The 27,927-nt window shown below is 43.7% G+C and overlaps 4 protein-coding genes across 9 annotated transcripts in view; 1 reads left to right on the plus strand and 3 right to left on the minus strand.

Annotated features, from left to right (window-relative positions):
- The window catches only part of DENND2B (DENN domain containing 2B), a 174,289-nt gene extending 167,677 nt beyond the window's left edge, over positions 1-6,612 (minus strand). For 4 of the 5 annotated variants that reach the window (XM_054699358.1, XM_054699354.1, XM_054699363.1 and 1 more), the window contains exons 1-2: positions 6,361-6,612; positions 3,189-3,273 (exon numbers count right to left, since the gene is read on the minus strand). The gene's annotated coding sequence lies outside the window, so the exon portion shown is untranslated. The remainder of the gene's footprint in view (positions 1-3,188; positions 3,274-6,360) is intronic. The other variant, XM_054699356.1, reaches the window with a different exon arrangement.
- Positions 6,613-6,783: 171 nt separating this feature from the next.
- Positions 6,784-13,693, plus strand: AKIP1 (A-kinase interacting protein 1). Its single transcript, XM_037522633.2, has 6 exons — positions 6,784-6,876; positions 7,100-7,326; positions 7,779-7,859; positions 9,962-10,066; positions 10,872-10,940; positions 13,237-13,693. The coding sequence occupies exons 2-6, from the start codon at positions 7,105-7,107 to the stop codon at positions 13,378-13,380; spliced, it is 621 nt and encodes a 206-aa protein (XP_037378530.1). The 5' UTR covers positions 6,784-6,876; positions 7,100-7,104; the 3' UTR covers positions 13,381-13,693.
- CUNH11orf16 (chromosome unknown C11orf16 homolog) lies at positions 13,673-20,788 on the minus strand. Of its 2 annotated transcripts, none has more exons than XM_037522631.2 (7): positions 20,704-20,788; positions 19,876-20,060; positions 18,520-18,673; positions 16,564-16,798; positions 15,287-15,934; positions 14,378-14,596; positions 13,673-14,050 (listed from the first exon to the last, which is right to left on the minus strand). In XM_037522631.2, the coding sequence occupies exons 2-6, from the start codon at positions 20,040-20,042 to the stop codon at positions 14,400-14,402; spliced, it is 1,401 nt and encodes a 466-aa protein (XP_037378528.1). In that variant the 5' UTR covers positions 20,043-20,060; positions 20,704-20,788; the 3' UTR covers positions 13,673-14,050; positions 14,378-14,399. The 2 variants fall into 2 exon arrangements, with proteins under 2 accessions (XP_037378528.1, XP_037378529.1); XM_037522632.2 differs by having other exon boundaries at positions 20,700-20,788.
- A 2,059-nt stretch (positions 20,789-22,847) lies between these two features.
- ASCL3 (achaete-scute family bHLH transcription factor 3) lies at positions 22,848-26,997 on the minus strand. Its single transcript, XM_037521684.2, has 2 exons — positions 26,954-26,997; positions 22,848-23,444 (listed from the first exon to the last, which is right to left on the minus strand). The coding sequence occupies exons 1-2, from the start codon at positions 26,978-26,980 to the stop codon at positions 22,887-22,889; spliced, it is 585 nt and encodes a 194-aa protein (XP_037377581.1). The 5' UTR covers positions 26,981-26,997; the 3' UTR covers positions 22,848-22,886.
- Between the last annotated feature and the right edge of the window lie 930 nt (positions 26,998-27,927).

A 27,927-nucleotide genomic window follows, 5' to 3' on the forward strand; every position in this document is an offset into this window, starting at 1 on the left:
TCACTCTATCTGGGCTCTCTGGCGTTCTCTGCTTCTCTCTCGGCTTCTGTTCGTTCTCGGCTTCTTGGCTTCTGCTGGCATCCCTGTGACGCCGCCCTTAAAAGCAAGCCTTAGCCCAGGTGAATCCCATCTACCTATGCCCACACCCTACTCCAGGTGCCCACCATCAGGCATGCATTCAGGACCGCAAGGATCCATCATCTATCCTGATGGGGGGGTGGGGGGGCGGCCGAAAAGCCTGACATTTTTTCCTTACCCTACAGTAGACTTATACTTCTCAATTTCCAAATTTACTAGAAAGCTACAATAATCAAGATAATGTGGTACTGGCATAAGGACAGACATGTAAATCAAGAAATCAGAATTGAAAGCCAAAAACTTCATCTTTGTATTAATGGTCAATTGATTTTTAACAAAAATGCCAGGGAAATTTAATGAGAAAAGGATAGTCTTTTTGACAAACGATGCTGAGATTATTAGATATCTACATGTAAAGAGATGAATTTAGATACCTGAAAAGACCCACACACACAAATAAATATAAAACGGGCTAAACCTAAATGAAAAAACTAAAATACCAAACTTTTAGAACATAGGAAAAAATCTATGACCTTGAGTTGATCAGCAATTTCTTAGAAATAACATCAAAAGCAAAGTCCATAAAAGAAAACAAATTAATAAGCTGGACTTCTTAAAAATTTAAGATTTTTATGCTTCAAAAGACCGCATTAAGAAAATATAAGACATGATACAGACCAGGAGAAAATACTTACAAATCATACATCTGACTCTTGTTCAGAATAAGAATTCTTTTAACTCAAAAATTAAAAAAAAAAAAAAAATAAGTGCACTGTAGGGTAAGGTAAAAGGTATCAGGCTTTTCTGCCCTCCCGCCATTAGGATAGATGACAGAACCCTGTGGTCCCTAATGCATGCCTGATGGCGGGCACCTGGAATAGGGTGTGGGCATATGTAGATGGGATTCACCTGGGCTAAGACTGGGCTTTTAAGGATGGCGTCATGGGGACGCCAGCAGGAGCAGAGAAGCTGAGAGCAGAGAAGCAGTGAGAACGTAGGAGAGCCCAGAAAGAGTAAAGACTTGCTGGGGGCTAGGAGGAGGCCTGCCAGTCCCTGGCACCCCTGCCTGCTGTGACCCTGGTAAATCCCAATAAAAACCTGAAAAGCCACTGAGGGGTCCAGGACTTCTCCTTTACCCAGTCTGCTGGATCAGAAAACCTGCCCTGTGTCATTCCTGCCCTCTACATGCACAAAATGGGAATATTTCTACTACAAATAGTACATTCTACAATAAAATATGCTAAATATTGTTAGTCATTAAGGAATGCAAATTAGAATCACAATAAGATAAAACTTCATACTTACTGCAATGACTATAATAATCTAAAAGACAGACAACAATAAGTATTGAGGAAGATGTGGAAAAACTGGACTCACTGGTAGAAATGATACAGCCTGCTGATATTGTGACTTACAAGGAATGTATTTGGTCTTCATCTACAATTCCAGGCTCACAACACCCAAAAATCTTGGAATTTCCTAAGTGTTGAGAGTGGTAAAGGTGTTTCTTGTTATGTTAATAAGGTGACTTTTGAGGAAATACCAAGCATGAGGGCTGGCTGCTAAAAGAACTGACCCTGTAATTCAATGTTTGGAACTCCCAGTACCATCCCTGATTTTCTGGGAAGGGAGAAGAGCTGGGGCCAGGGTTCTATTGTCTTTGGCCTATGAGTTAATCAGTGGTGCCTATGTAGTAAAAGCTCCATAAAAGGTCTAGCAGAGGAGAGCTTCCCAGCTGGTGAGCTTGTGAGATCTAGGGAATAATGCTGCACCTGGAGAGCAGGTAGAAGCTTGGAGACTTTTCCCCATACCTTGCCTTGTGCATCTTTTCCATCTGGCTATTCTTGGGTTATATCATTTGTCATAAATCAATGTTCTAGTGAGTAAACTGATTTCCTAAGTTCTGTGAATCGCTCTAGAAAATTAATCAAATGTGAAGAGATTGTCTATCAAATCTCTGATCTATAGTTAGTTGGTTAGAAGTAAAGGTAGGTGCCTGAGTTTGCCACTTCCGTCTGAAGTGGAGGGCAGTCTTTGGAGATTGATCCTTAACTTGTGCAATCTGATGCTGTCTCCAGGTAGACAGTGTCAGAATTGAGATGAATTTTCAGTCACCCTGCTGGTATCTGAGAACTGCTTGTGGGTGTGGGGCAGGGATCCTCTATCCACTCCCACTTTGCAACTGAGCTGCAGGATATCACCAAAACAGTCACTTTGGATAACAATTTGGCATTTCTTATAATGTTAAGCATAAATTTATCATGCTACCCAGCAATTCCACTCCTAAGTATCTCAAGAGAAACGTACATGTATCCATCAAGTCTTATACCCAGTCTTTCCAACTGTTATTTATATATTCCAAAAAAACTATCTTTTTATCTATGATAGTCTTTAAAATTATTTAACTTTTCCCTTATCATTTCAGCTCTGCAACAATTTTTTTAACTTCCAGGCAATTTTTAACAAGTTGTGAAAATGAATTCTGAGAAGTTTGATTCATACACTGTAATCTATATAATCAAGATGACAATTTTGATAATGAGTTTCTTTCATTACCAGATAACCCAACGAACGAGTTGATGTAATCAGGCAAAATGAATGATCTAATGTGTCAGGCCGTAATACTACTTTACAAAGCTGTAATGATTCTAAAGCTCCCTAAGTCTGCTGAAGAAATAAAAATACCACCTGTCAAATAAAATGATTTATACAGTCTCTGGTATGTACATTATAAATCATTGTCTAACTCCGTCATGATACCCACTTTCCCATCTGAGCTTTTTAACTCTTTTTTTGCCTTTTTTACATAAAGAAAAAGAATTTACATTGATCTTCACTAGACCATTTTTTCCTGTTCAAAAAGTTCCAAACAAAACTCTTTTCTCAAGTCTCAGTAACAAAGAATTCCTTCAACACCTATTGCCCAAAACATATAATTTTAGACAAATAATCTCTCTCTGTAACGAATTTACCCTTGTTAAAAGAGAGATTATGAAAGACATACATCGACAGCTTCTCTCTCCATCAATGACTAAGTACTTTCCTGATTATTTGCTATCCCTCCATTTGTTGTCCCATTCCCTGGTCTCATGGGTGACTTTCAGAGGTACCTGGCTCAGGTTGTTTTCATCCACAGAGGCACCGATGGTAGGTCATGTTCCATCATTGTTCACATTCAATCTATGGTTTATGCACCTTAAAATTAAAAATATATATATTTATAAATATAAATGCAAATATTTAATCTCACACCAGTCTTCAGGTTTCTGTTTCATTCCAAGCACCTTCTTTCCCATATATTTCTGAATTTAGAGAAAATTAGTGACAAATAAATTATTTATAAAATATTAAAAATTAACATAAAAATATGTTCATCAGAGTGTCTATAGGTAGACTGTGGAAGAAGCCAACTCTTATCTGGTCCAATAGGGTCTATTTAAATTAAAAATTAAATTAACAAATTCAACATTGAACACCTATTACACTTAACAGGCTCTGGATATTTGGGGACAAATAAAGAAAGGCTTTCACCTTCAAAGAGTTCCTAAGCTGTTAGAAGAGAATGAATCATACTACACATAATTTAAATCAGATTGGGATAAGTACCACATTAAAAACAAAAAGTTTGGAAATAGAAGTTGCCCCACAAAATAACAGATTTTAAAAAGTTGATAAAAGAGAGTAATGCTGGGCCTCTCCTGGTGGTGCAGCAGTTGAGCGCTGGGCTGCGAAGCTGCCCACAGCCTCTGCAGCGCTGGTTCGATCCCTGGCTACCGGCGAGGGTCCCACAAGGCGTGACAGACCTCTCCTGCCATTCGCTGCTCCCCTCAGCAGTGTATTTCTTCGTCAGTCTGCCTGCTCTGTTCCCCGCTCTGGCTCTGGTGAATTCTCTCACCCTCCCGCACTTCTGACTCTGCCCAGTGCTTGTATAAATAAATAAATAAACAAACAAACAAACAAACAAATAAATAAATAAATCTTTAAAAAAAAGAGAGAGTAATGCTTCAACTGAAACAAAATGGAGAGGGGGATAGCATTAGAATCCTGAGGAAGAGCTGAATAAGGTGAGTTGTAGTGCAGCTGTAGATGGGCTAAGTGAGGACATACTGGAAGACCAGGCTGAAATCGGATTATGATACTACTACTATATTGAACATTTACTACTTGCCAAGTACTATTTGAAGAAATTTGCATATATTAACTTATTTGATCCTTACAACAAACCTATGAGGAATGTTCTATCATGATTTCCATCTCATAGATGATGAAACTGAGATTAGAATGGTTAAGTAACTTGGGGTCAGGAGCTTAACATCTACAAATAATAAAAGAATAACAAATTCTGTCCCGCCCCCAACTAAACTCATCGTAAGAGCAATTAAAAGGTGTCTTAACTACCCATTCACTCATTAATTCCTAGGCTATCTTTCAAGGCCTAGCTAAAATGCTTCCTTCTTTACATAACAATTCTTGGTCCCCCCCAACCACCATCCCAAGTGAACAATATTTCTTTCTCCTCTAAGCTTCATAGCATTTAATTTGTATCAATCTATGGCAAACACTCTGTGTGAACTAGACCTTACTAATATTTTGTTCCTGCCATTACCAGTTTTAAGTGCATCATTTTCTTTTTTTTAATTCTCCTTTAGTCTGATATACTTTCTATTCACTACAACTCCTAAGAAGGTGCCTGACATATAATGCTAGCAAATCTATGAAGCACTTATTTATACTAAGTATTTTATAGGAATTCTCTCATAAAATCTTTACAGTCACCCAATTCATGCATTCACCATCTAATTTTATTTTTTATTTTTCTCCCCACCACCATCCCTTGTAACTCCATCTGTTCCTCCCTCCCCTTCCCTCTTATCCTGAGCCTTCACTACTTCTACTAATGTCGGCTAGGTTTTGTATTTTACTTTGTCAAATTGCCTAGTACGTAAATATCCAATATTATTGTCATTCTGACTTGCTTTATTAGGCATAATTCCCTCAGACCCCCTCCATTTTGCTGTAATGACCACATTCCATCTTGCCTTATGGCTGAGTAGTATTCCATAGAGTACATATACCACATCATTTTGATCCAGTCTCCTGCAGATGGGCATTAGGCTTCTTTCCTAGCTATTGTAAATAATGCTGTGCCAACAGCTATTTTTAGAACCTGCTGTGACAGATAAAATACTTGATGGACCTTAACTTCAGTAATTAAGACAGATACATGGCTTCTACCCTCAAGCAGCTCAGAATCTGGGGAGGTTGGTACTATTAGTCTTCCCCAGTATAGAGACAGGAAAAGGGATGCTCAAGAAGTTGAGTAATGTTTGCCCAGAATCACGCAGCAAAAAAAGCGGGGGAGCTAGAATTCTAATCGAGCTATCTGGACTGGATATTCGGAACCCTGTGCTTTCAACCCCTATGTTCTAAAGGTACTTGATAAACTTACTGAAGAAAACGTTTTTAAATATTCCTACAACGAAAAATTTTCCGTAACTTCAGTAAAATGAAAGCAGAAAATGAACAAAAGTGCAAATGGAAGTTGTCGCCTCTTAATACACTCTTGGTAGCTCAGAGCAGCTAATCAAGCCTTCTGTTGAGACTAGCTGACTATTAAGGATTTCCTTGTGTCCCTTAAAGTGACCCCATTAAGCAATGTCCCTTACAGCGGCCCCTTCTGAGCATCAATGCTGTGCTGCACTCAGGACTTTGCAGTGGGGTCACTAATGGGCAGTGAGGCCTTAAGCAATTAATACATCTATCAAAAAGAAGTGGCATGTGGGCCTCCCGGGTGGCGCAGCCGGTTGAGCGCAGCGCTGTGAAGCTGTCCGCAGCCTCTGCAGCGCGGGTTAGATTCCTGGACCGGCCAGGGAGCTACCCAGGTAGCGCAGCAGACTTTTCCTGTCGCGCCTGCTGCTCCCCTCAGCAGTGTTTTCACTCTTTCTGCCTGCTCTGCTCCATGCTCTGTCTCTGGTGTATTCTCTCACCCTCCCGGGCCTCTGGCCTGTACCCCAGTGATTGTATAAATAAATGAATCTTAAAAAAAAAGAAGTGGCGTGAGTGGAGTGGAAAACAACGCTGTTCCTTATTTAAACACGGTGCAACCATCCTTGAAAGGTGGGTTAATTCCCACAGAAGTGGCCAAAAAATCGACAGTTCCACTGGCGGGGAGAGGCTGCGGCAGTGAGGGGATTTTTGAGGAGCCCTAAGTGTACCTCGGCCGCCCCTCAGGCCCGGTGGGCCAGGAACACCCGCCTTCCCACAGAGGCCGCTCTCTACTACCTGCAGCCTCTGGCCAGGTAAGACTTCCTTCAACAAGTCACCTTGGCGGCCGAATTATTCGGCCTGTCATCAAGTCTCTTCAAACGATGTTTTAGAGTAGCTCTATCCCCAAATACACATCAGGCAGAAAGGCTCTTTCCCATAATTTCTTAGCCCTAGAGACCGCTTGGCTTGACTTCAGGTGTGTCTCCTCAGGCGGAGCAGACCCCCGCGAAGGTTGGTCCCCCCGCGGCGACACTTCCCGCCGCGGGGCTGGCGGCTCCCGGCTGCGAGCCCCGCCCCCTTCAGGGCCCGCCCCTCTCCGGCCTACGTCCGGCTGTTCACCAGGCAACTCGCGCGCAGAAGCAGAGGCGGAGGCGTGGGGGCGTGTCCTACGCAGACCCCGCCCCGGATGCCCCGCCCCCCGGCCCACCCTGCAGCCAACAGCCTGCGGCGCGGGCGCCGAGAGCTCCAGGCCCACCTCCTCTCCCTTCTCCGAGACGGTCCTGAGCGCATGCGCCTTGAGAAGCCGGCGGGGTGAGGGGGTACCGCTAGGAGAGGAGGGGGGGGCGTCGAAAACGGAAGTAGGGGTCATGGCTTCACCGGCTTGCTGGAGTCAGAGTCCGCTGGAGAGCGCGTCGGGGGCGGCTCCGGGGGGCAGTGGTCGCCCGGGAGGTCTTGGCCTGGGTTCCGACCCGGAGTTGGAGCTGGTCTCGGCCGCGGGCTGACCGCCGGTGTTGGTGTGTCTGTGCCCGCGCAGGGGACATGGACGGCTGCCTGGCAGCAGCGGCTCTCAACGGGATGGACCGACGGTCCCTGCAGCGCTCGGCTAGGTTGGGTCAAGAAGTACTGGAGCGGGCCAAGAGGAGAGCGGTGGACTGGGGTTCGCTGGAGCTTCCCAGAGGCGGCGTGGGCGCCTTTTCCAGGGGGAGACCCTACGAAGAAAGACGTCCCGCACCTGGTCCCCAGCGCCTTTTCCCAGGAGAGGTGAGGACCCCTGTGCTTGGGGACCAGCCCATTCATCCCCTCTGCGGAGGCCCGTTAGGATTGAGGACGCACCCTGCACAAGCATCTGAGGGATCTTGTCTTTGGAAGAAGCTGTCAAGTGTAAGGGCAGTGAAAGGAAAAGTCCTTTGAAAACGTTTTGACATTTGACAGATTCTAATGTGGTGGCATTAGAATCTTGCTAGTGCTGGGTCTTGGTTACTTAAAAAAAAAAAGGTTACATGCTACCCTGTGATAGCTAGCAAAACTATCTTTATTCTGGTTAAATTACATGTCAGTGTGCTTTAGAGCTGTAATTATCAGTGAGACCCTTTTTACTGACTTAAACTTGCATAGGCCTTTCAAAAAGTACAAAGGAAGCTATTCCCCAAATGACTTTATTTTCCATTGGGGAATACCAGCTCTCACCTGTGACTTGCCCTTTGTTCAAATAGAGAGAAGAAAGATACCCAACCCTTAGTGCTTCCTTCAGAACAATGGCTGAATTCATGGACTATACTTCAAGTCAGTGTGGGGTAAGTTGGTGTAAATCAAAGACATGTCCCTGCTCTGCCTGCTGATGGATCAGAAAATGGTTCTTTCTGGAATTTAGGGAGAATGTGAAGATTTGTTGTTTATCCCACCCTATCTCCTGGGCAAGTTGTAATCAGTAAAGGATTTAAACCAGGTGATAAATCCAAGTTAGAATTCACTCAACAAATTTTGAAAGCCTAACTCTGTAGGTACTATTGACCATACAGCAGTGAACTAGACAGAAAAGGATTCTGCCTTCACCACTGTTTTCAGTCTACTGGAAAAAAAGGAGAAAAAAATATGAGTTCCCCTTAAACTTTCATCAGAACTAAATTTTAAAAAAATCAATAGGGTATACTCTAAACTGGAATTGAACTTCTGTTTTCACAATGTATTGAAACAAAAATGAAACAATAAAAATGAAAACAAAATCCCTACATTATCATTAATTAACCTGTTTCAAGCCCCTGGCAACACAGTTTTTAAGTATGTACCATGGGTCCATGTTTCTTGCTGACAACAACAGTGGTTAAGTGGAACCAAAGCAGCACCCTCATTGGAGGTAGTGTGACTGACTGACTGGGAGGAGCAGCTTCCCAGGAAACAGACCCAAATTCTGTCACTTACTAAGGTCTTAACTGACAGTTACGCCTCTCTTGGCCTTATCTTCCCCATTATAAAATGAACATTTCCGAAATTCTTTCCAGCCTTTACAGTGTTGGTTTCCACTGAGAGATGAACACCAGAAAGTTGTCATAATCCGTAGTATGAGAGACAAGTGAAATTTTTGGTACCATTCATTGAAACGGGTGCGCCAAAGTTCTAAAGCCCCTCTTCCTAAAACCAAAACCATGCACTGAAGTCATCTTTAAGTACTTTGAGAGAATGATGAAGGCAGGCCAGCCAACATTTAAGGAAATCAGCTTCATGGAAGACTCTGGTCTCTTCCAACCTTAACATTTTGTTATTCTCACATTATAAGGGTGCTACTCTACAAAGGAGAAGAAAGAAAATACCTTATGTTATGTCCTGCTTTGGAAATGTACATGTTAAATTTTGCATCTTTTATAAAAATCCTAACACCAAGAACAGCATTTCAACCAATGAGATAGGGTTCCATTGTTTTTATGTTCTTATTCTGTTAAATGGTTTTAGAAAAATCCATAACTTAAACACTTTGGTTCGTGGTTCAGTAAAAGGAATAATATTTGTTTTTGGTTTGAGGCTTAACAAATTGGTAGTCTTCATTCTGGTTTTCAGTTCATGCTTCAATTCAGGTCTCCATTATGGAATGGAGTCTTATATCCCTCGGCTTTCTCAACAAAGAAGTAAGGACAGTGTTATGAGTTTGCCTTCACAGTTTTGCAGCAGCTTCTAAAATAGTCCATTAGATCCATGTCCTGAAATGTTTCCCCATGCTCTTACTCTTCTGTTCACATACCTTGGATATATCTCTACACATGTTCAAAACCAGCAGATTGTGATGGCCTCATCATTAGTCATAATCAAGGCACATCTACAGTTAACTTCTAGGAGGAGGATGAAAGCAAACAAGAAAAATATAACTGCTTTCTGGGCCATTGGATTATTCTCCTTAAATTAGAGATCTTACCCTTACCTCCTCCTAGGAGTTTGCTGCATAGCTATAGGTTTTATGTTACCTTTCCTGTTGTATTTCTAAATCTTAGTGAGGTGTACCCCTTTCTTCCTTTGTCCTGTCTATTACTTAGACGGTAAACATGGAACTGTTCATCAGAACTTGTCAGGAGAAGAGATGAAAGGGCATATGTATTTTTCACTGGGACTGAAATGTGAAAATTTTTTAGCCTGGCAGAGAGCTTGGTCTTCCCAGCTTTGGTTGGCCAGAATTCTTGCCCTACAGAGGCAGCAGATGGCAGCAAAGGAATGCCAGATGCAGTTTTCTTTACTACAGCTGTGTTTCATAGGCTTGGATTTGTTATATGACTTCAGAGGCCTGTCAGCAGGGCAGGTAATTTACTTTTGCCCGCCTGTCTCCCTTCTTAATGTTCTTGGCCCACGTAACAGAATTTTATGAAAATTTGATGAAATTTAGTTACCAACATCTTTCACATTACTTCCCTAGAAATATTACTCATCTGTGCCAGAGGAAGGAGGGGCAACCCACGTCTCCCGTTATCACAGAAGGAAGTCAGAGCTGCACTTGTGCTCGGACATAGGGAATGATCAGGTGGGTATCCTCATCTGTCCGTGTCTTCAGCCTCGCAAGAAGGGGGACCCTGTATTCAGGAGGACCTGCTGGATTTGTACTGGTGGATGCCTGCATAATTCAGTGTTATAGTGCGGAACAGAAATATGTCAAATCCCAGCCTCCAGAACTCACAGCAATGAACATGAAATCGGAATTTGTCCAAAATATATGATCAATGCCACTGTAGGATCTTTGTTGAACCTGTAATCCCGGGCCATGGGATTCTTGGACTGGCTTACAGGAAAGAACTTTAAATGTACTCTTCTACTTCTAGGGTAGAAAAGAGATTTTTAACAATCATAAATTTTATTCTAAGTTAAGGATAACTATAATGTCTTTGGTAATTATAAATAAAGAAGTACAAGGAAGGTTCCTCTTAACAAAGTACTTTTCCTAAAGATAATAATTACAAACCTCACTACAAACTTACCTGGCTTTTACCACATGGCATTCTGGGGACACCAAATATTCTGCTTGTTGAGCTCCATGTAATCAACTAGGGAACCTAGCTCAGAGGCACAGAACTTCTGTGAATAGCAGAGGTAAGATCCATCAGGTCTGTCTGATGCCAAAGCCCATGTAAGGATAAAAAGTAGTTATGGTAAACATCTGACTAAAAATACCTGACAGAATTCATTAAGAACCTCAATACTTAGGTGACAATATAGGAAAAAAAACCTGACTAAACAACTGCTAGTTCCTAATCAAGTCGAAGAAAAAATTTCTCTTTACAAAGCAGAAGTCAAAGTGTGAACACTAATACTGTTTCTAATTGTCTCTTCAGAGAAAAGACACATCCCTTGGTGTTGGAAGAAACTATCAAGTATCAGAGAGTGCTCGGGCATCCCAGCCTGTGAGTACCAAGTTTGTAGTATAGGGGCCTTCACCGCCATTGCATTTCCATGAACTGGCTGACCTGGTTATTATCAGGCTATTTGTATTGGATCTGTAGTCATTTTAGTTGAGCTCTTCTAACCCTTTGGGGAGAGTGTGTAATATTTTGGTTCAGTGTAAAATTGTTTTCTTGCTATCCTTCTTTCCCTCGAAGCTTCGGGGATATTCTTTGTGCCTGAACTCATAGTTGTGGTTGGAAAGAATGTTAAGTATTCATATCTCAGCTCTTCCAGCTCAGCTGGCCTGGCACTGTGTCCTACCGGAATTCCACCATCTGTTCAAGCAGCAGGAGGGGCCTGACCCTCCTGCTTACAAAGTGAAAACCATTGCTGAAATTCTTAAACATACACATTTGGTTAGATCAGATTCCAAAACATTTGAAGGGATTTGTCCCCATATTTTGCAAATGTTTCTCTATAAAACATAGTAATGAGTTTTTCATTTTTAGTATAAAGTACTCAACTCATGAAACTAGTGAATCTTTTGGGACTTGAAAGTGCTGAATTCTGAAGGAAAGCAACTCTGTGGTCTGTTGCTGCGATAATTTAATTTTTGTCTGTATATAATGTGCTACTTACTACCCCAAATCAGAATATACTAGAGTTAGTGGCAACTAAGAACATTCTGCTTCTAGTACAAATATAAGTTGTTAGACTTAGATGTCTCTACTGTTTGCTGGATTTTGCTAATTTCCTGATGTTCATGGCATTGGAATCACAGCTGCCTCTTGTTACCAGTGTCTCCTTTCATGCAGACAAATGAAGCATCCCTGGCTTGTTGCAATTCGGATACAGCTTTACTTTCTCTAAATTTTTCAGTAATTGGGCACAAAATATATAACATAATGCAGCTTTGGGAAAAAAATTGGCTTCAAATCTGTCTACAAGGGGCAGGGTTCAAAAAAAAATGTAGGTATATTATCATTTATTCCTCCCAAAGGAATTTATTGGCCACTAGTTTGCTTTCTTCCTCCTCGGTGTGATGGTAGAAATGACGCTCCTGTCTGTGGCGTCTCATGCACATTTAGTAGTGGTGGTAGTGTTATAGAGCAGCCCCGATATTAAACGGGTTCCTGGCTGTGGGTCCTCACCCGCGCGCTTTAAAGAGACTTATGAATACTCTACTACAGACACACACAAAAGGGTTAATAAAAGGTTTATTTACAAGAGAAAAAGAAAATAAGGAAAAGGTACAACTCAGGGAGAAAATAGGGAAATAAAGTCTTTAATGCGTCCTACCCGATCCAACGACCTGGAAACCCAAAGTCACTCTCAGAGCTGGCCGGATGCTGCAAGCTGGCCGAGAGCCCAAAATGGAGAGCCCCCCAAAGCCCACGTGTCTGCCTTTTGTATCCACCTGGCTGCTTAACCCCACCCTCAGGTCCCAGCCACCTTCCCTTTGGTGGTGATGGGATTTGGAGTTCCCAGTGTCTTTGGCTTTGACCTGGGGTGGGGCTGGAGTCCACAAAGCCTATATGGAATTTGCTTTGGGACATCCTTTTCCCCCTAACAGTAGCTCAGCTGTGGGATAGGAGTTTTGCCTCTTACACTCTTCTGGCTTGTGACTTTGCCCTTGTGCCACTTGCTGAGACCCCTCCACGCACACTGCTACATCCTGTTCCCCAGCCAGTCTGTCCTTGGAGAGTGGTTTGCGTGCAGCTTGGCTCTAAACATACATCTTTGCATTTACTTCACCTTCCAGTGTTTTTGCACTGTAGGAGAACTAATCCTCCAGCTGCCTGGCTGCATGACAAAATGGAATGTGTTCCTAGTATCTCAGCTTTAGGAGAAATGTTACATTTTCCTAATAATGAACTTATCAAAGGATAATTAAAAAGAATCATCTCATTATTCCACAGTGCCTTGCCATCCTGCTGCTGTCTACTTTTGATCCCCCAAATAGTGATCATTAACCTTTCCTTCTAACACATTCTTATCTTTTACTCCAAATAGATTATTCTTTTCATGACCCTCACCCCCGTTTCCTATAGCACTTGAACATTTACAAATGTGTTTTCATACACATGCTTGTGAGGCTGATATATCACAGTCTTAGAAATAAGCAAACAAGCATAAGGAGAGGCTGAGACTTACCTAAATAATAGTCCTATTATGTGGCCAAGCTGAGCCTTGGAAGCAGACCCTCCGTCTCTCACCTCAGTGCTTCACTCTGACACATAAGGGTGGCCTGGTGGAGGTGCCCTGAGGCCACTGGGATATAAATCTCTAACCTGCTTATATCTGCTTTCTTCCCAGGCTGAGCCCATCGCCAAGGACCTCTACATAGAAGTGTATCCAGGAACCTACTCTGTCACTGTGGGCGGAAATGACTTAACCAAGAAGACTCATGTGGTAGCAGTTGATTCAGGACAGAGTGTGGACTTGGTCTTCCCGGTGTGAGTTGACATCACATTGCACTGCATCACTTTTTTTAAGTAGCAAGAAGAATAAAGCCACCATATGATTCTATTGCTATTTATACGTTCATCCTGCTTTTAGTGCTGATTGTTGACAGCCAGCCTTTCTGGTAATTGGAGCTTGTCTCCTGGAGCCTGTTTTAATCTGAAAGGGTGGACGTCACCCCCACCCTCCAGTAATAATGTAATTATTTAATGGTGCTGTCTGAACAGTTTTTGCTGCTTATTTTCCAAATAAAGGTTAATTATGATAATAAAGGGAGAGATTTGGAAATGAAGAGAATTCCTTTTTATTGGTATTAAGAGTGAAACAAAATGTCATTCATGTACTACAGTAGATTGTATGAAAAGGTGGCAGAAAGGCTGTGGACATATTTGCCCAAAGCATATTATTGACCATACCCTTAAATTCTGTGAAAGAGAGCCATCAGCAGACCTCACACAGCCCAGGACAGGGAGCCTTGGGTGCTGCCACATTCTGTGCCCTCATGACAGGTGCCTTCCTGTCTTCACTTGCAAGGAAATTTTAATGGGGTGAAGATGCTGCTGCTTATTTGACTATCAGGCCTGGGCTGACTCTACCTCCTTAGGTTGATGAAGGTCTTCTCACTTTGTTACTCCCCTTCAGGTATTTACTACCACTCTTTAGCTTCCTATGAGAGAAAAAAAAATAAAAAACAAGAGTTTCAGGCTGACTATAATTTTTGGGCTCAAAAGGCACTGATTTAAAGTCATTGACGTGTCCCTGCCTTCCAGAACACAGAGGTTCATTTAAACAGGGAGCCTTTTACCCCAAAAGGCCAAAGATGATTTCCGGCCATGTAAGCCTTCTGAAAATTGTCTGCAGAATTGTGGGGAAGTATATTTTTCTAGGAAGAAGAGCTGTGGATTGTATCAGTTTCAAAATGGATGTGACCCCAAATTGTTACAGAACCATAGCCATGCCCTTAAGAAGCCGCTTCCCAGACATTCTGCTTTACCTAGATCCTCAGGGTTTTTGGCCTAAGGGGAGTTGGGGCCCCTCTGATGTGTGGCAGTGCCTTGACTCGGTGTTGGGTGCACAGCTTCCTTGGGCAGGGCCTGTAGTGGCTGCATGTTGGTTCCTTCCAGCACCAGCTCCTGGGTGCTCCCCTCCACTGCAGCCTGTGCTCGCTGTTTGTTGCCCTTCTCTTCTTTCCAGATGTTGCAACATCTTGTTCCTAAACCCAAAATTCAATTATTTGGGCTTATGCCACCATTTTGATGGGCTTACACTTGATGACGTAAGTAAAACTAGATGAAGACCACTGAATTTCTCAATTTTATCTGTAAGCTCCTAGTACCGTGCTCTGTTTCTAAAGAGAAGTAAAGTTTGTTAATCATTCTTGGCCCTTGGGAAAGGTAGCTTTGGAATTGGGTGGGAGAAGTTGTCAGACATATTTTTCAAAACAGCTAGTCAGGGAAGCAAAGGTAACCAATCACCACCAGTTGAAGGAGCTTGTAAATCCCACTTATCACAAAGAAGGGATAGTAAGATGATGGAAAAACAAGTGCTGAGAGTTTGAAAGCAGCAAAACAAAAATAATAGATGTGACTTCCTGAAGAGTAAGACAATGAACTAAAAAAGAAGGAATACTTTAAGAGAAATCCATCCCCTCCCCGACTTTGAAAATGACAGATTGAATTCTGTCTCAGCCGTAAGCAAGGACAGAGAGCAACACAACTGCTGGCAGCCAACAGTCGGGCCTTTGGAATCATCAGGTTAGGATCCAACAATAACCAGTGCCTGTGACACACAGTGCAAAGGGGTAGAGGCTGAGGGACCCACACAAGAGGGTTCTTAAGAGGCGGGGTCTAAGCCTGACTGTTCAGCATCAGTACTTGATGGCCCTACCTGGAGGAAGGTTTACCTGGCTTCCCCGGATGTGGCTCGGGCCCACTTCTCTTCCAATACCTCCACACGGGCTGACAAAGGCCACCCTGTCTCGGAGACGTCTCAAGCAGGATGGGGTCTGTGTTGACTGTGCTGTTCACCATCAGTCTCTGGGGGAGGCCCATATCCAGATCATTCTCCAAATTCTCTTCAGAAGAAGAGGAGGAAGAGGAGGAAGAAACAGCCATGGGCGCTTGCACTGCTACTTCTTCATTCTTAGGACCCTCTAGCGGCAAAAGCTGGCCTGTTGGCTTCAGCTCCTCTTCTGGATGTTCTCTGACTGTGACCCCTGAGGCCCTGGTTAGAGGCCACCAGGTGGGTCCAGCCAAAGGGTAGCAGCAGAAGCAGCCCCCACACAGCAGCTGGCAGCAGGCATGGGGTTGGCAGGGAGGGCACAAGAATGAAGCGCCCAGAGGAAGCCCGCTGGTGACATATCCAGTGATGGGCCCCAGCAGAGAGCAGCAAGGGGCCCAGAGGAAGGGCCAAGGGCGCTCCCTGGTGAAAGGCGAGTATAGCCTCTCCACAGCCTTCTTCCAGACAGCTGGGGGCACCCACCTGACCCCACTTACAGGTACTGTAGCTGTCTTGCCATTCCAGAAGTGAACAGTAATTTCTTCTTCAGATGCTGCATAACCAAAAAGGACATTTTGTTACAAGTGCCTCTTCTCCATGGTAGGAAAAGGCTTTTCCCATCCCTAAAGGCAAAGCCTGGGCAAAGCCCCTCTGCTCTGCCTGCCTCATATGCACCCTCCCTGGAGAATCGGCCCAGAACATTCCCTCAGGCTGTCCTGCAGCTGCTTCCTCAGTTTTCTTGTCAAAACCAAGATGCCTCTTGGGGTGGGGGAGTCAGGGGACATGGGGGGTGTGGGTCATAGGGGGTACCCTTCCAGAGAAGGGGGCAGGGAGGGAAGGAAAAGCCTCCTCCTGCCAATGTCTGAAGTACAACAGTGCTGATGACCAGCTTGGAGAACTTGATGGGGGACAGCTCATGTGCACTGCTGTGACCCCAGGCTAACCCCAGCACACCAAGGGTCACCTAACCAACACAGTGTTTTTAGACTATTTGCTCTGGTAAAAAATATTTTGTAATCCCAAGGATATTATTTGCATATCTGTTGCCACCCCAGGATTAAGCTGCAAGTGAAGGGGTAAGGATGGTTTTAAATGCCTCTAAACTGTCTCCGCTCTCTCCTCCTGCCTGCTCCCCAGCCTGGCTCCTTCCAGGGACTGGGCAGTAAGAAGAGCTTCCCTTACCTCTCTGGGGGTCTCTCCCCTTCAAGCACAAGAGCACAGTGCCAGGGCCATACCGCTGATGGTCTGATTCCCAGGATGCCAGCACCTTGTCCCCAGGCTGCAGTGAGTATTCCATGGGGGGCAAGAACTGAATGACATCTTCTTCCAAGACCACACCTTGCCGCTGAGCTGGCAGATTTGGGCCTGTGAAAAGGGGAGCCTCAAATTCCACCAGCAGGGCCCCCTGCCTCTCCAGCTGTTGGAAAGAAGACACAGGATAAGATCTGGCATTAAGAAGCACAACAGGGACCACCCCCATGGTTCCCCAAGACTCCCATGGTTCCCCACGACTCCCCAAGGTCTTCCTTACAAATGCTGAGGGCATCCAGAGAAGGGAGGGGCACTATTAGAGCTGATTATGGCAGAGACAAGCAGGCTGTGGGATGGATGCTCCAGGCCTCCCCCTCCCCCGCTTCTTGCCAGAGGCAACTCTTGCTTATCACTTTCTGTCTTTCCCTTCCATTCTCTTCCTCTTTTTCTTTTCTGTCTCTAGTTTTGGCTGCAATTCCCAGGAGTAGCCCGGGTCCTCTGTCCTTCCCCAGTGCACTCCTCCAGACCAACCAGGGTCCATCCTCCAGCCTACAGGCTACAGGCTAGGTGTGGCCCTGAGGGCAGCCCTGAGCTCTGCCACTTCAGCCAGGCGGAAAGGGTTACCTAAATGAGCAGCATATAAGAGAGGGCTGGAGAATTACTTAAGCTCTTGAAAAGCAATAGTTGTTTTGAGTACTCAGTGTGGTTTTGAAGAGAAAGTCTGGTTACAAATGACTTTTATCAAATCACTGGACAGAACCTATACTAGAGCCAAACTCTGCTCATGTTTTATTTGAATTCAGAGCTTCGTATGTGAAAATAACAAAATGACTCGATTGGAAATTCTATAATTCATATTTGACACTCGTCTTCCCTGCATGGGTTCACACTCACAAAGTCCGGCTGAAGAGAAACGTGCCAGAGAAGCAAGCAGCCACTGGGCTAGGGCCAGCATGTGGGGATGGTGTCTCTGTGGGTCCCCGTGCACAAGTGTGCATGCAGGCAGACAAGTTGTGTTCCTCTTTCCCTTGGGCTGGTGCCCATAATTCAACACACAACTTTCCCAAACAAAATACTTTCACTGTACATTTTCTTCACAGTTGAGCGTTGACTGTCTCCCCCTTCACCTGCCCTCAATTCATATGTTGCAGTCTGAAACCCTAGTGCCTCAGAATGGAACCTTATTTGGGAATAGGGTCTTTGCAGGTATAGTTACGACGAGGCCATACTGAATATGGCTGAGAAGTGTGGGTCCCTAGTCCAGTATTGGTGGTGCCTGTTTCCAGGTGCTCTCTCCGAAGGCCACGGAGTCTTCTACAGGCAGGGGAAGGAGGAAAAAGCCTCCTCCTGTCATTGTCTGAAGTCCAGCACTGCTGATGACTGGCCTGGACAGCTTGATGGGGGACAGGTCAGCAAGCTTGGGAAGCCTTCACCCCAATACTGCAGTGTGGCCACAACCCTGATCACGTACTTAAAAAGGGGGACATTTGAACATAGACGCTCACACAGGAGAACACCTTGTGAGGATGAGGCTGAGATCAGGCTACTTTATAAGACAGTGAATACCAAAGGTTGCCAGCAAACCCCCAGAAGCGAGGAAGGGCACACAGAACAGATTCTCCCTCACAGACTTCAACACCTGGAATTGCAGCCCCCAGAACTGAGAGACAGTAAATTTTTGTTGTTTAAGCCACTCAGCGTATGTGATATTGTTATTCAGCCCAAGCAAACCACTACACTCACTAAATACTACACTTTTGCTTTTACACCCTGGCCTGGAAGACCTTGTCTAAGAAATGCTTATCCAAGAAACTGAACTGCTGGACCACACAGCTGAAGCACACCCAGAGATGCGTGCTGGGGTTGTGTGGGGTATCGGGGACTTACCTCTGGAGCAGACTTTATCTGAGCCCGGTAATAAAGACCATCCAGCTCCCTTCTTGCCAGAACCCATGTGCCAGCAGCATCTCCTACTCTCCCCAGCCAGCTGGGCCCCTGCCATGCCGGGTCAGCAATGTGGAGACATGGGTGGTAAGCATACCTGGGGAAGAACAAATGGAATTAAAGGGTGAAGACCAGGCCCCCAAACACCAAGAATCAAGTTTCACAGTTACTGGCACCACAGCATGTATACGACACCAAGTGAAGAGTGGTAATCTACGGCTTCCAGAGTAAGACAAGGTAAACTGTCAGAAGGCACCAGAGGAGATGACACCAAATGGAGTCATCACTTGAGAATTGGGAATTGTTTCAAGGTCATCACGATGGGATTAGCCTTGATATAGTCAAGTTATTTGATGCTGCTCCTGAGACCAACTAGCAGACCAGGGAAGAGTACCAGGAGGGTAAATCCTAAAGTGGTGTGTGGGATTCCAGGATGAGGCATGGAAGCTTGCATGGTAATGCCAAAGGAGTGGAACTGTAAGGAGGTTTGACAGTGTGGAGTCAGGAGGAGGAGGAAGTTTGCAAGGCAGGAAGGCACAGGGGAGCTGATTAAGCATATTTGGGCCAGACCAGGGAAAAGCTAGTTCTAGGAGAAATCGTGGGAAGGGCCACACAAGGGGGGAATAGTCTAATCGGGTTTTGGGTTTCTGCAGAAACTGCTTCCTGTATGGGCAAACCTGAGCTCAGGGATGCTTAACTCTAGCCTTAAATGACCTCGTCCTCATAGGTGAATCAAGAAAGGAGGTTAATTGCAAGCCCCTAGCTGGGCAGACTGAACTGAACAGCACAGACACGAGTCCTTGGGACCCCACAAGGCATGTGTGCTTATAGGATGGGGTTTCTTTCCCCTCTTGCTTTCATACTCTTGACAGCAGATTGATGCTACTAATCCAGGAAAGTCAGGGTAACTGAAGACTACTGAGAGAATTTGAGCATAGAGAGATCTTTCCTTAGTTTTGGTTGTAAAAACCCTAATTTCTCAGGTGGTACCAGGGAAAGTCTCAGAGTTGATGGTAAGTGAGCTAGAAATATGGTAACTGGAGATGCCTGACTGCCCGCTGTCACCCCCAGCTCCAACATTTGCCACTCTACTAATGTGGGACAAAAGCCACGTCCTCTCTTGAATACAGTTCAGGCTACAATAATATAATAACCTAAGCAAGTACCATCCCACAGTAAAGAACCCCCTCAGCCTTCCCAGAAAGCAAGTTTTATCCCTCATGGTATTCCATGTCAAGCCAAGAACAGAGGAGAAAGGAAGGTGCACCCCACTTCCTCCAGAGGAGCAGAAACCAGTACCTGGTGAGGGGGTTGTGACTGGTGAGCCAGGGCACTTGGAGGGCAAAAGGGCAGGTGAAGGAGAGGTCCCAGGGAGCAGCAGCACCGGTCCAGGCAGGGACCTTCAAGGTTGTGGCCACACTGCAGTATTTGGGGAAAGTCTTCCCAGGCTCTGCAGAGGACTCCATGGCCTTCGGAGACACGGCCTGAAAACAAGCACCACCAGTACCTGCACAGCGGCCCACAGCCCAGTAGAGGGCACCTGGCTGTGGCAGGGTTCAGCTCTAGGGTTAGGCACCCCTCTGGGGACAGTTAGTACCCCAGTGTGTGACTGTGTTGGGGATTAGGCTGCCCTGCTCACCCCCACTGTCTCCCACAGACATTGAGGTGTCCTCTGAATCACCTGCCTAGGGAACTTCAGGTCGGGAAATAGAGGAGAGATTGAAAAGAGCTGTGATTTTTAGAGACACCCAGCTTTAAATTCTTCATAGCCTGCTGGCCGTGTGCTCACTTCTCTGCACTTCACTTACAGCTCAGGAGATAATAAGTGGAAAGCACCTGGCACAGAAGTAGCTTAATCTGTGTTAGATTTTTCCTCCTTCCTCCTCCCCAGTAAGATCATATTCCCTTTCACAAATCCTAACCCTGATGGCAAACTGACCCCTAACCCAAGCCACAGACTCCCTTCCTAACCCAGTTACCGATTAGACTTACTCTGTCCCCAGGCTAAGACCCCAGGGCTATGCCCTCCCCACCCCCGCCCCCAGACCTGTTCAGAGGTGAACAGAGTCTTGTTAGAGACTGTTCCTGCCCAAGTCTGCAGGTCTGACCTCAAGGGGACTTACTCACAGTCCCAAACTCCTGGCCTCCACTGCAGCCTCAACCCCTTCTGACAGTTGGGGCTCAGAGCCTCAGCCTAACTGACTCCTGGTTGCCAAGCAGGTTGCCAGGCAGTTTGCCCTGGATTCCAGCCAGTAGGAATGCTGTGGGCCGAGTGAGTGTACTGAGCATGTGCAGAGGGGACCTTTGAGCAGCATGGGTGGGGTTGGGGGGAGGGACTGGGGAGAGGGATTCTTCCCCATCTTTTGCTTTGAATAGGAGGGGGAGGAAGTATTGGGGAGAAAGTCTTCTAACAGCCTTTTGGGACATTGGAGTTATTGCCACAGAAAGAGGATAGACCTAAAGAAAACAGGTTCTTGGTGACAGTACCGAGCCCTGCCTGAAGGCAACCCTAAAGCTAGGAGCTCAGTTATATGGCCGATATATTCCCCTTATTGATAATATCATTCTGGGTGGGATTTTCTCTTACTTACAAAAAAAGCTGATGACTGCCCTTGGAGCATGCAGCTTTGTAGTCAGGGAAATGACTGTTGCCCAGGACCACATACCCAAAGGTCGCTTTAAGGGCTGTACAAAGAGCACAAGAAAGACCAACTGAGTCTCTGGCAGTGAGAGAACAATTCTGAAATACAATAGCTGGGATTTCAATGGTGGAGGGGTAAACAAGGACAACATTTCAATCTTTATAGGAAGCATGAGCTAAGTAAGAGGGAAGGATGCATTTGCAAGACTGATTTTCTTTTGAGGGAATAATGGGGTATCATGGGAAAATCAGGGTGTGGATATTTGGGGAGGGTTGAGATTAATGGGAACTTTGAAAACCAAGCAGATGCATGGAAACAATGGAGTAGTGAAAAGGAAGTGCCATGGGGCTTAAGCAAAAAATGGTGTGAAGTGTTTTCAGAAAGAGTATCATCCTGAGGATGGAGCCAGTTGAGAACACAGCCCAGAGGCCAGGGAGGAGACTGTTAACAGTGACCCAGACAAAAGGTGACAGGACTGGGCTAGGAAAATAACCCCAAATGGCTACTGACATTTTCCTGATCTGAAGCTGCTCCTGGGTGCTAGGAACTTAGATGAATAAGACTGTATTACTTCAATAACTTACGATCCACTGAAGAGGACAGAGATAGATATGGGACGGATACTAACTTAGCAGGATGGGAACTGCAATGGAAAAAATAATGGCTGGGGTAGGAAGACTTCACATGGCAGTGAATGTGATGGTGTATAGGAAATCCTGACTGGGTTTAGTGACAGGTGAGACCTGGGAATTAAGGCAGAAGAAAGAGCTGAAAACATTTTGCAGGCAGGCGGACTGCAAGATATGGGCTGTGAATGTGCTTCCCAGGAGTGAGAAAAAGTCTGGCAGTTGCACATTTTCCAGCCTAAAGAATCCAGAGAATGGTGATCAGAACGAGGTCAGGATGATAGTAATTATAAAAATAAGAAAAAGGATAGTTATGAATACTCATTATGTGTCAGGCATATAATGCTCATGATAAACACATCAGGTAGGTTGCTGTTATTACTATTCTCATCCTGCGGATGAAGAACTAAGCCATGGAGAAGAAGCAGTAGAGTCTCAGTTGAGGCAGGTGGATTCCAGAGCCTGCCCTCTTACTCCCTGCGCTAAGCTGCTTGAGGATGTCTTCTTCGAGGAGGAACAAGATGACTATGAAATAATTTCAAATGACAACAAACTTTGTTATTACTTTTGCTTTAGCCCTGGGACACTTTCTCTTCATGACATGGACAAGGTCCAGATTTCTTGTCAACCCCCAAATAATAAAATCCACCAAACTTTGACAAATCAAGAGAGTTCGTGGTGACTGCTTAGCATGAAGCACCTGTGAAGTGCATGACAAGTGGTGAGTCGTCTTTAGTTATACTTTACATTGCTTTTGTGAGACTTTGATCAAATGTGTGAGAAGGGTAAGGTGAGAGCTACAGAGAATCCTGAGGACTCCTACTCCCCTCAAGAAATCACAAAGTGTGAGAAGCATCTTCTCAATCTACATAAGATAGTGTTTAATACGTGTGAAACCCAGGCAAGAAATAAATATTCGATGGAGGTTAACATCTGAACTATTATCTGCTCACACAGAAATGACATTTAAGAAAAGCTTTTCATGGGGCTCTAAGGGACCCCATTCTGTGAAATTATTTGTTTCTCTTCGGAAACACTTGGATCAAATGATTCTAAAAATGGGGTCAGGGTGGCGGCTGGTGGTTGCCATTATGGAGGAAACTTTCCCAGGATTATTCTTGGTCTCAGCCTCCTCAGGGTATAGGAGAGACTGCAGGTAATTAATATACTTGATTGCAGCTCTGAGGGTTTCCACTTTGCTGAGTCGTTTCTCCAAATATTCCTCTGGCAGATGATGTCGGAGCTGGGCATAGCCTTCATTGACACATTTCACCCGCTGCCTTTCCCGCTCATTCCTTTTCCGGATAAAGGCAGGCCCATAGGAGTATTCGCACCTTCTGTAATTTGGATAAGGCATTGGGAAGGAGAAGGGACAGGGTTCACCATAATTTTCCATAATCAGGGAATCACTAGAAAAAGGCAGCAATGGCAGCTCTTCAGAGTAAGGGGATGGCACTGGGGCCTCGGGATACAGGTGAAAGGTGACCATGGGGTCCAGATAGAAAGACCTGGTCAGCGGCAAGTGGGCAGAATCAGAGAAGACAGGCAGTTTGTCTGGCAGATTCGCGTAGCTTCTGTTGTCCATTATTTCCTCTCTAGCCTGAAAACATAACCAAGTTAGTTAATCTGGTAGATCAAAAGAGAGCAGATATCACCGATTTTCTCAGCCATCAACGTTTTAAAGACTTTTCTGCTTTGATGAATAGTTTCTTCAGCTCATTCTGTAAATAAATGGAGTTACACTATTTTGTGAGTAGTAAGAGAGAGGATTTTTGATGGCACACAACACCAGCATCAAATAACATGGAATCACCTGGTGGGAAGGTGTGTCCCTTTCAATGCTCTGTTGACCCTGGTGATGACGGACACAGCTTGAGTCTAGGGAGTGTGCCTTCCACACTGCTAGAATGCTTCTGTTAGGGGGAAAAGAATGTCCCAAAGCAAATTCCATATAGGCTTTGTGGACTCCAGCCCCACCCCAGGTCAAAGCCAAAGACACTGGGAACTCCAAATCCCATCACCACCAAAGGGAAGGTGGCTGGGACCTGAGGGTGGGGTTAAGCAGCCAGGTGGATACAAAAGGCAGACACGTGGGCTTTGGGGGATCCCCCATTTTTGGCTCTCCGCCAGCTCGCAGCGTCCGTCTGGCCAGCTCTGAGAGTGACTTTGGGTTTCCAGGTCGTCGGATCGGGTAGGACGCATTAAAGACTTTATTTCCCTATTTTCTCCCTGAGTTGTACATTTTCCTTATTTCTTTTTCTCTTGTAAATAAACCTTTTATTAGCCCTTTTGTGTGTGTCTGTAGTAGAGTATTCATAAGTCCCTTTAAAGCGCGCGGGTGAGGACCCACAGCCAGGAACCCGTTTAATATCGGGGTTGCTCTATAACACTTCTAAGCCCCCTCAGATGGAAGTCTTCATGAGCAATAGTATCTAGCTAAAATAATAACAAAATAAAATATAGACTCTACCTAAAAAAAAAAACCTGAAAGTTCTTTTAAATAAATCTACATGAGGAAAAATTGTGAATTGATTTTAAGAAAAATAATAAAGAATAGTTCAGGTGAAACACTGATATAATGGAGATCATGAAGCTCTATGCAAATACTGAAGTCTGGGAAACACCAAAACAGCAAAATATTCAAATACACTTTGGAGAAATTATGAACTAGTTAGTGATCAAGCAACCTCACAGGCAAAGTCTTCTTAAATAGTGCTTGCTGTGCCAGGGGCAAAACTGAAAATAAAGATAAGAAAGGAATGATTTGTTATTAAAAATTCACTATATTACTTTAAATGAGAAACTTTCTTAATACATTTAGAACAGTCAATTTACACATTTTTTACTTAAAAGTGTAAATAAATCTGTTGCGTGATGGGCACCTGTATCTTTTTCTTTTCTATTCTTTTTTCTTTTTTTTTTTTCTATTTTCTTTTTTCATGGAACATAAGGATACACACACTAAGAGGTCCCATTCCAACACATTCCCTCTTTCGGATTAGGTCTGCATCCTTCTCATTTGTTAAAGTATCATTATTTTTTGCTTTTAACTGTAATAATGGAGTCACAACAGATTTACAAGGACATTACACTAAACCAGTTAACCAGGAGCAGCATGATGCTGTGGAAAGGAGCATTTTTCCCTTGAATCATAATATATTCAAGTTTCGATCTTGGCTTTGCCCTTTCTTACCTCTGTGTCCTTAAGCAAGTTTCTCAATCTCTGAGCTCCAGCTCTATTCTAAGTTCAACTCTTTATTAACTATTCTACAGCAGCATGGTTGTGAGGATTAAATGACAAAATAAATAATGTAACAGGCATTAGTTCTTTTCCTCTTTCCTTCCTTAACAGATGAATATGTGAGCAGAGTCACTTTCTCAGCTGCACTTTATAGAAAACCTGCCTTCGATTTTCCCTAACAATGGAAAATAAAAAATTGATCTATCCAAAGTTCACTTGTTTGTTGAGAGATGAGCATACCTAAAATAGAAAAGGAAAAGCAACATGAGAAATCTATCTGTGGACCTTCGGAAAAGAAGGAAATATGACTTTCTCTTTCATCAGGAAAAAAAAAAAAAAGCCCAAATGTTTATGGGCAAGATTAGGTAACACTGGCAAATGATTTTCCACCTGAGGAAAAACTGTAGGCTGCACTATGCGAGATTCAGCTTCTAAGCACTAGAATTAAAATACAAAAAGTGTGTTACAATTCTTGTAAAGAAGCCTGTCCTACCCTCACATGGTAACTAGAGACAAATGACTGGAAACAGTAAGGTCAGTAGGGGATGGGAGTTATGGGATAATTCGTGGTGGAACAGGCTGGAATGGAGTAAAAGCCAGGAAAGTTCTCCCTAATAAAGAGGTTGAGGTGGGGGGATGAGATAAATGTGATAAATGCAATTAAAAATCAAAACAGAGGAACAGGAACTGAAAGATTCCAAATTACTGACCTCACACCCTAAAATAACTAACATAAGACAAAAATCTCTGGAAGATTATAAACTAGCCAAGATTCTGTCAAATAGAAAAGGTTGCTGAGAGAAAAGTTAAGAAATTCCCAGAGATAAAAGACATGTATCACATAAGTATAGAGTCTTGTGACTACATTTCTACATCAGTGACTTATTTCTGCCCATAGCTGAAACAGAGAGACGACAGGGTCCCCCCAAAATAAATAAATAAAGCAGATGTCATCCAAGTTAATCACACACAAGTGTTCCTTTTGCTTTGTTTTATCCCGACAGAGATCATTTTAATATATCTTAAACCTTGACCCAGATGAAACCTGAGTAATTTGTACATGCCAAAGGTAATTAAATTTTCTGATTTTAAAGACTTCACATACTTCTGGAAAAAAGAGCCTGGTGTCTCTGGAGACATACCAATGAGCCTTTCTAATAAGTTCACCAATCAATGCAATAGCATAGAAATGGGATCATGTTTTATTCAAAGAAGAAATTTAACCACAACAGAGTGATAGAATGAAAAATGCAGTAATGAAGAGGATCAAGATAGGCAGTCTAGCGGAGGCTGGACATGTTTGCAGAAATTGAGTCCAAGTTTTTTTAAAAGAAAGCTGTACAGACTTAATCCTGGGGCTCCATGATTCCAGAGACATGCGCAGCTAACAAATGCACCCATCTTGGAAAAGTCTCCAGTTTCCGTCTTAGAGCACTTCTGGGAAACAAATAATGAGGTCTTAATGCCAAAATCCTAAGAGATTCTGGATGCTCTACTGAGCATGAAAGCTTCAACTTTCAGAAATATTAAAAAAAATCTACCATGTAAAAAACAAAAAGCTATAACTGCACATTATTATTGAACTATGGAATGTTAGTGCTGAAAGGAGCTCTAGAAATCCTCTTAACTGATGTCTCATAGGTTGCATCTTGGCTAAGTTTGCAGAGCTAGTAGCAGAGCAGACTCCAGACCTGTCTCCTGAATTCCAAATGCAAACCCTCTCCACTCCAGATGACTTACTTACCAGAAAACGCTCAGTCTTTCCATATACGGGCATACTTGTTAGTTTAAGACAGCTGATCTGCCTAGGGATTTTCTTAAAAGCCATCTCATTCTGTCCCAGGGGTCACTCTGGAGAAGTCTCTTACCTGCGTTTTGTCGACAAGATGCTGCATTTTGGGCTGAGTCAGACAACCTGATTTATAGGTGATCATTTAGTAACAATATGCAAAGTAGCTTACAGTTAAACAGAACTGCACAGTTCTGGTTTGGCTGTTTTTTTCTTACCTAGTAGGTAGGTATGACAACACATAACAATACTAAATAGAAAGGTTTGCTTTCAAAACTGGATGCTTGTAGCAAATTTTCTTGTAAAAAGTATGCCCCCATTCATCTGTACTTTATTATTTTATATAAAAATATTTATGAAAAATATGTAATAATCTTATAATGTACAAATAGTCAATATTCTTTAAAATAGCTATTAGGGCCAGAATCAAGAAGGTCAATGTAAAACTACATTTTAAAAACTTACCTGTTAAAAATCCTTTTTCCTTCTAAATAGATTTTTTCAGAGCAATTTTAGATGCATAGCCAAGGCCAAAAATTTTTACTATCGATGAAACAGTATTGACACATCTCATTACTCAAAACCCACAGATAATATTAAGGCTCACCCTTGGTGTTGTTCATTCAATCCAATTGGATTGGTTTTGACAAATGTGTAATGACATTGCCATTACAATAACATGCAGAACGGTTTCCCTGCTCTAAGAAACCTCTTTGCTCCACCTATTCATCATTTCTTCTCCCGGTATCTGACAACCACTGATACTTTTATTGCTTCCATACTTTTGCCTTTTCCAGAATGCCATATACAGTATATAGCCTTTATATAGATTGACTTCTTTTATTTAGTGACATCCATTTAAGTTTCCTCTATGTCTTTTGATGGCTTGATCGCTAATTTATTACTGCTGAAAAATAGTCCATTGTCTCAATGCAACTTGGTTTTCTTTCTTTTTTTTAAATTTTTTCTCCTTTTTAAGATTTATTTATTTATGCATACAAGAGCTGGGGTGCAGACCAGAGATGCGGGGGGTGAGAGGATTCACCAGAGAGA

This window comes from Talpa occidentalis, unplaced genomic scaffold (genome assembly GCF_014898055.3).
Source record: "Talpa occidentalis isolate TD23 unplaced genomic scaffold, MPIMG_talOcc4v2.1 talOcc4.3, whole genome shotgun sequence".
NCBI classification, from domain to species: domain Eukaryota; kingdom Metazoa; phylum Chordata; class Mammalia; order Eulipotyphla; family Talpidae; genus Talpa; species Talpa occidentalis.

Coding starts and splice junctions, on each gene's coding strand:
- AKIP1 (XM_037522633.2), top strand. CDS start 7,105: ATGGACGGCTGCCTGGCAGCAGCGGCTCTCAACGGGATGGACCGACGG. Junction 10,067..10,871: donor CGGACATAGGGAATGATCAG/GTGGGTATCCTC, acceptor TTGTCTCTTCAG/AGAAAAGACACATCCCTTGG. Junction 10,941..13,236: donor GTGCTCGGGCATCCCAGCCT/GTGAGTACCAAG, acceptor CTTTCTTCCCAG/GCTGAGCCCATCGCCAAGGA.
- CUNH11orf16 (XM_037522631.2), bottom strand. CDS start 20,042: ATGGAGTCCTCTGCAGAGCCTGGGAAGACTTTCCCCAAATACTGCAGT. Junction 18,674..19,875: donor AGTCACAACCCCCTCACCAG/GTACTGGTTTCT, acceptor GTTCTTCCCCAG/GTATGCTTACCACCCATGTC. Junction 15,935..16,563: donor GGGGAGAGACCCCCAGAGAG/GTAAGGGAAGCT, acceptor TTGGTTATGCAG/CATCTGAAGAAGAAATTACT.
- ASCL3 (XM_037521684.2), bottom strand. CDS start 26,980: ATGCAGCATCTTGTCGACAAAACGCAG. Junction 23,445..26,953: donor ATCTTGTCGACAAAACGCAG/GTAAGAGACTTC, acceptor TTATGTTTTCAG/GCTAGAGAGGAAATAATGGA.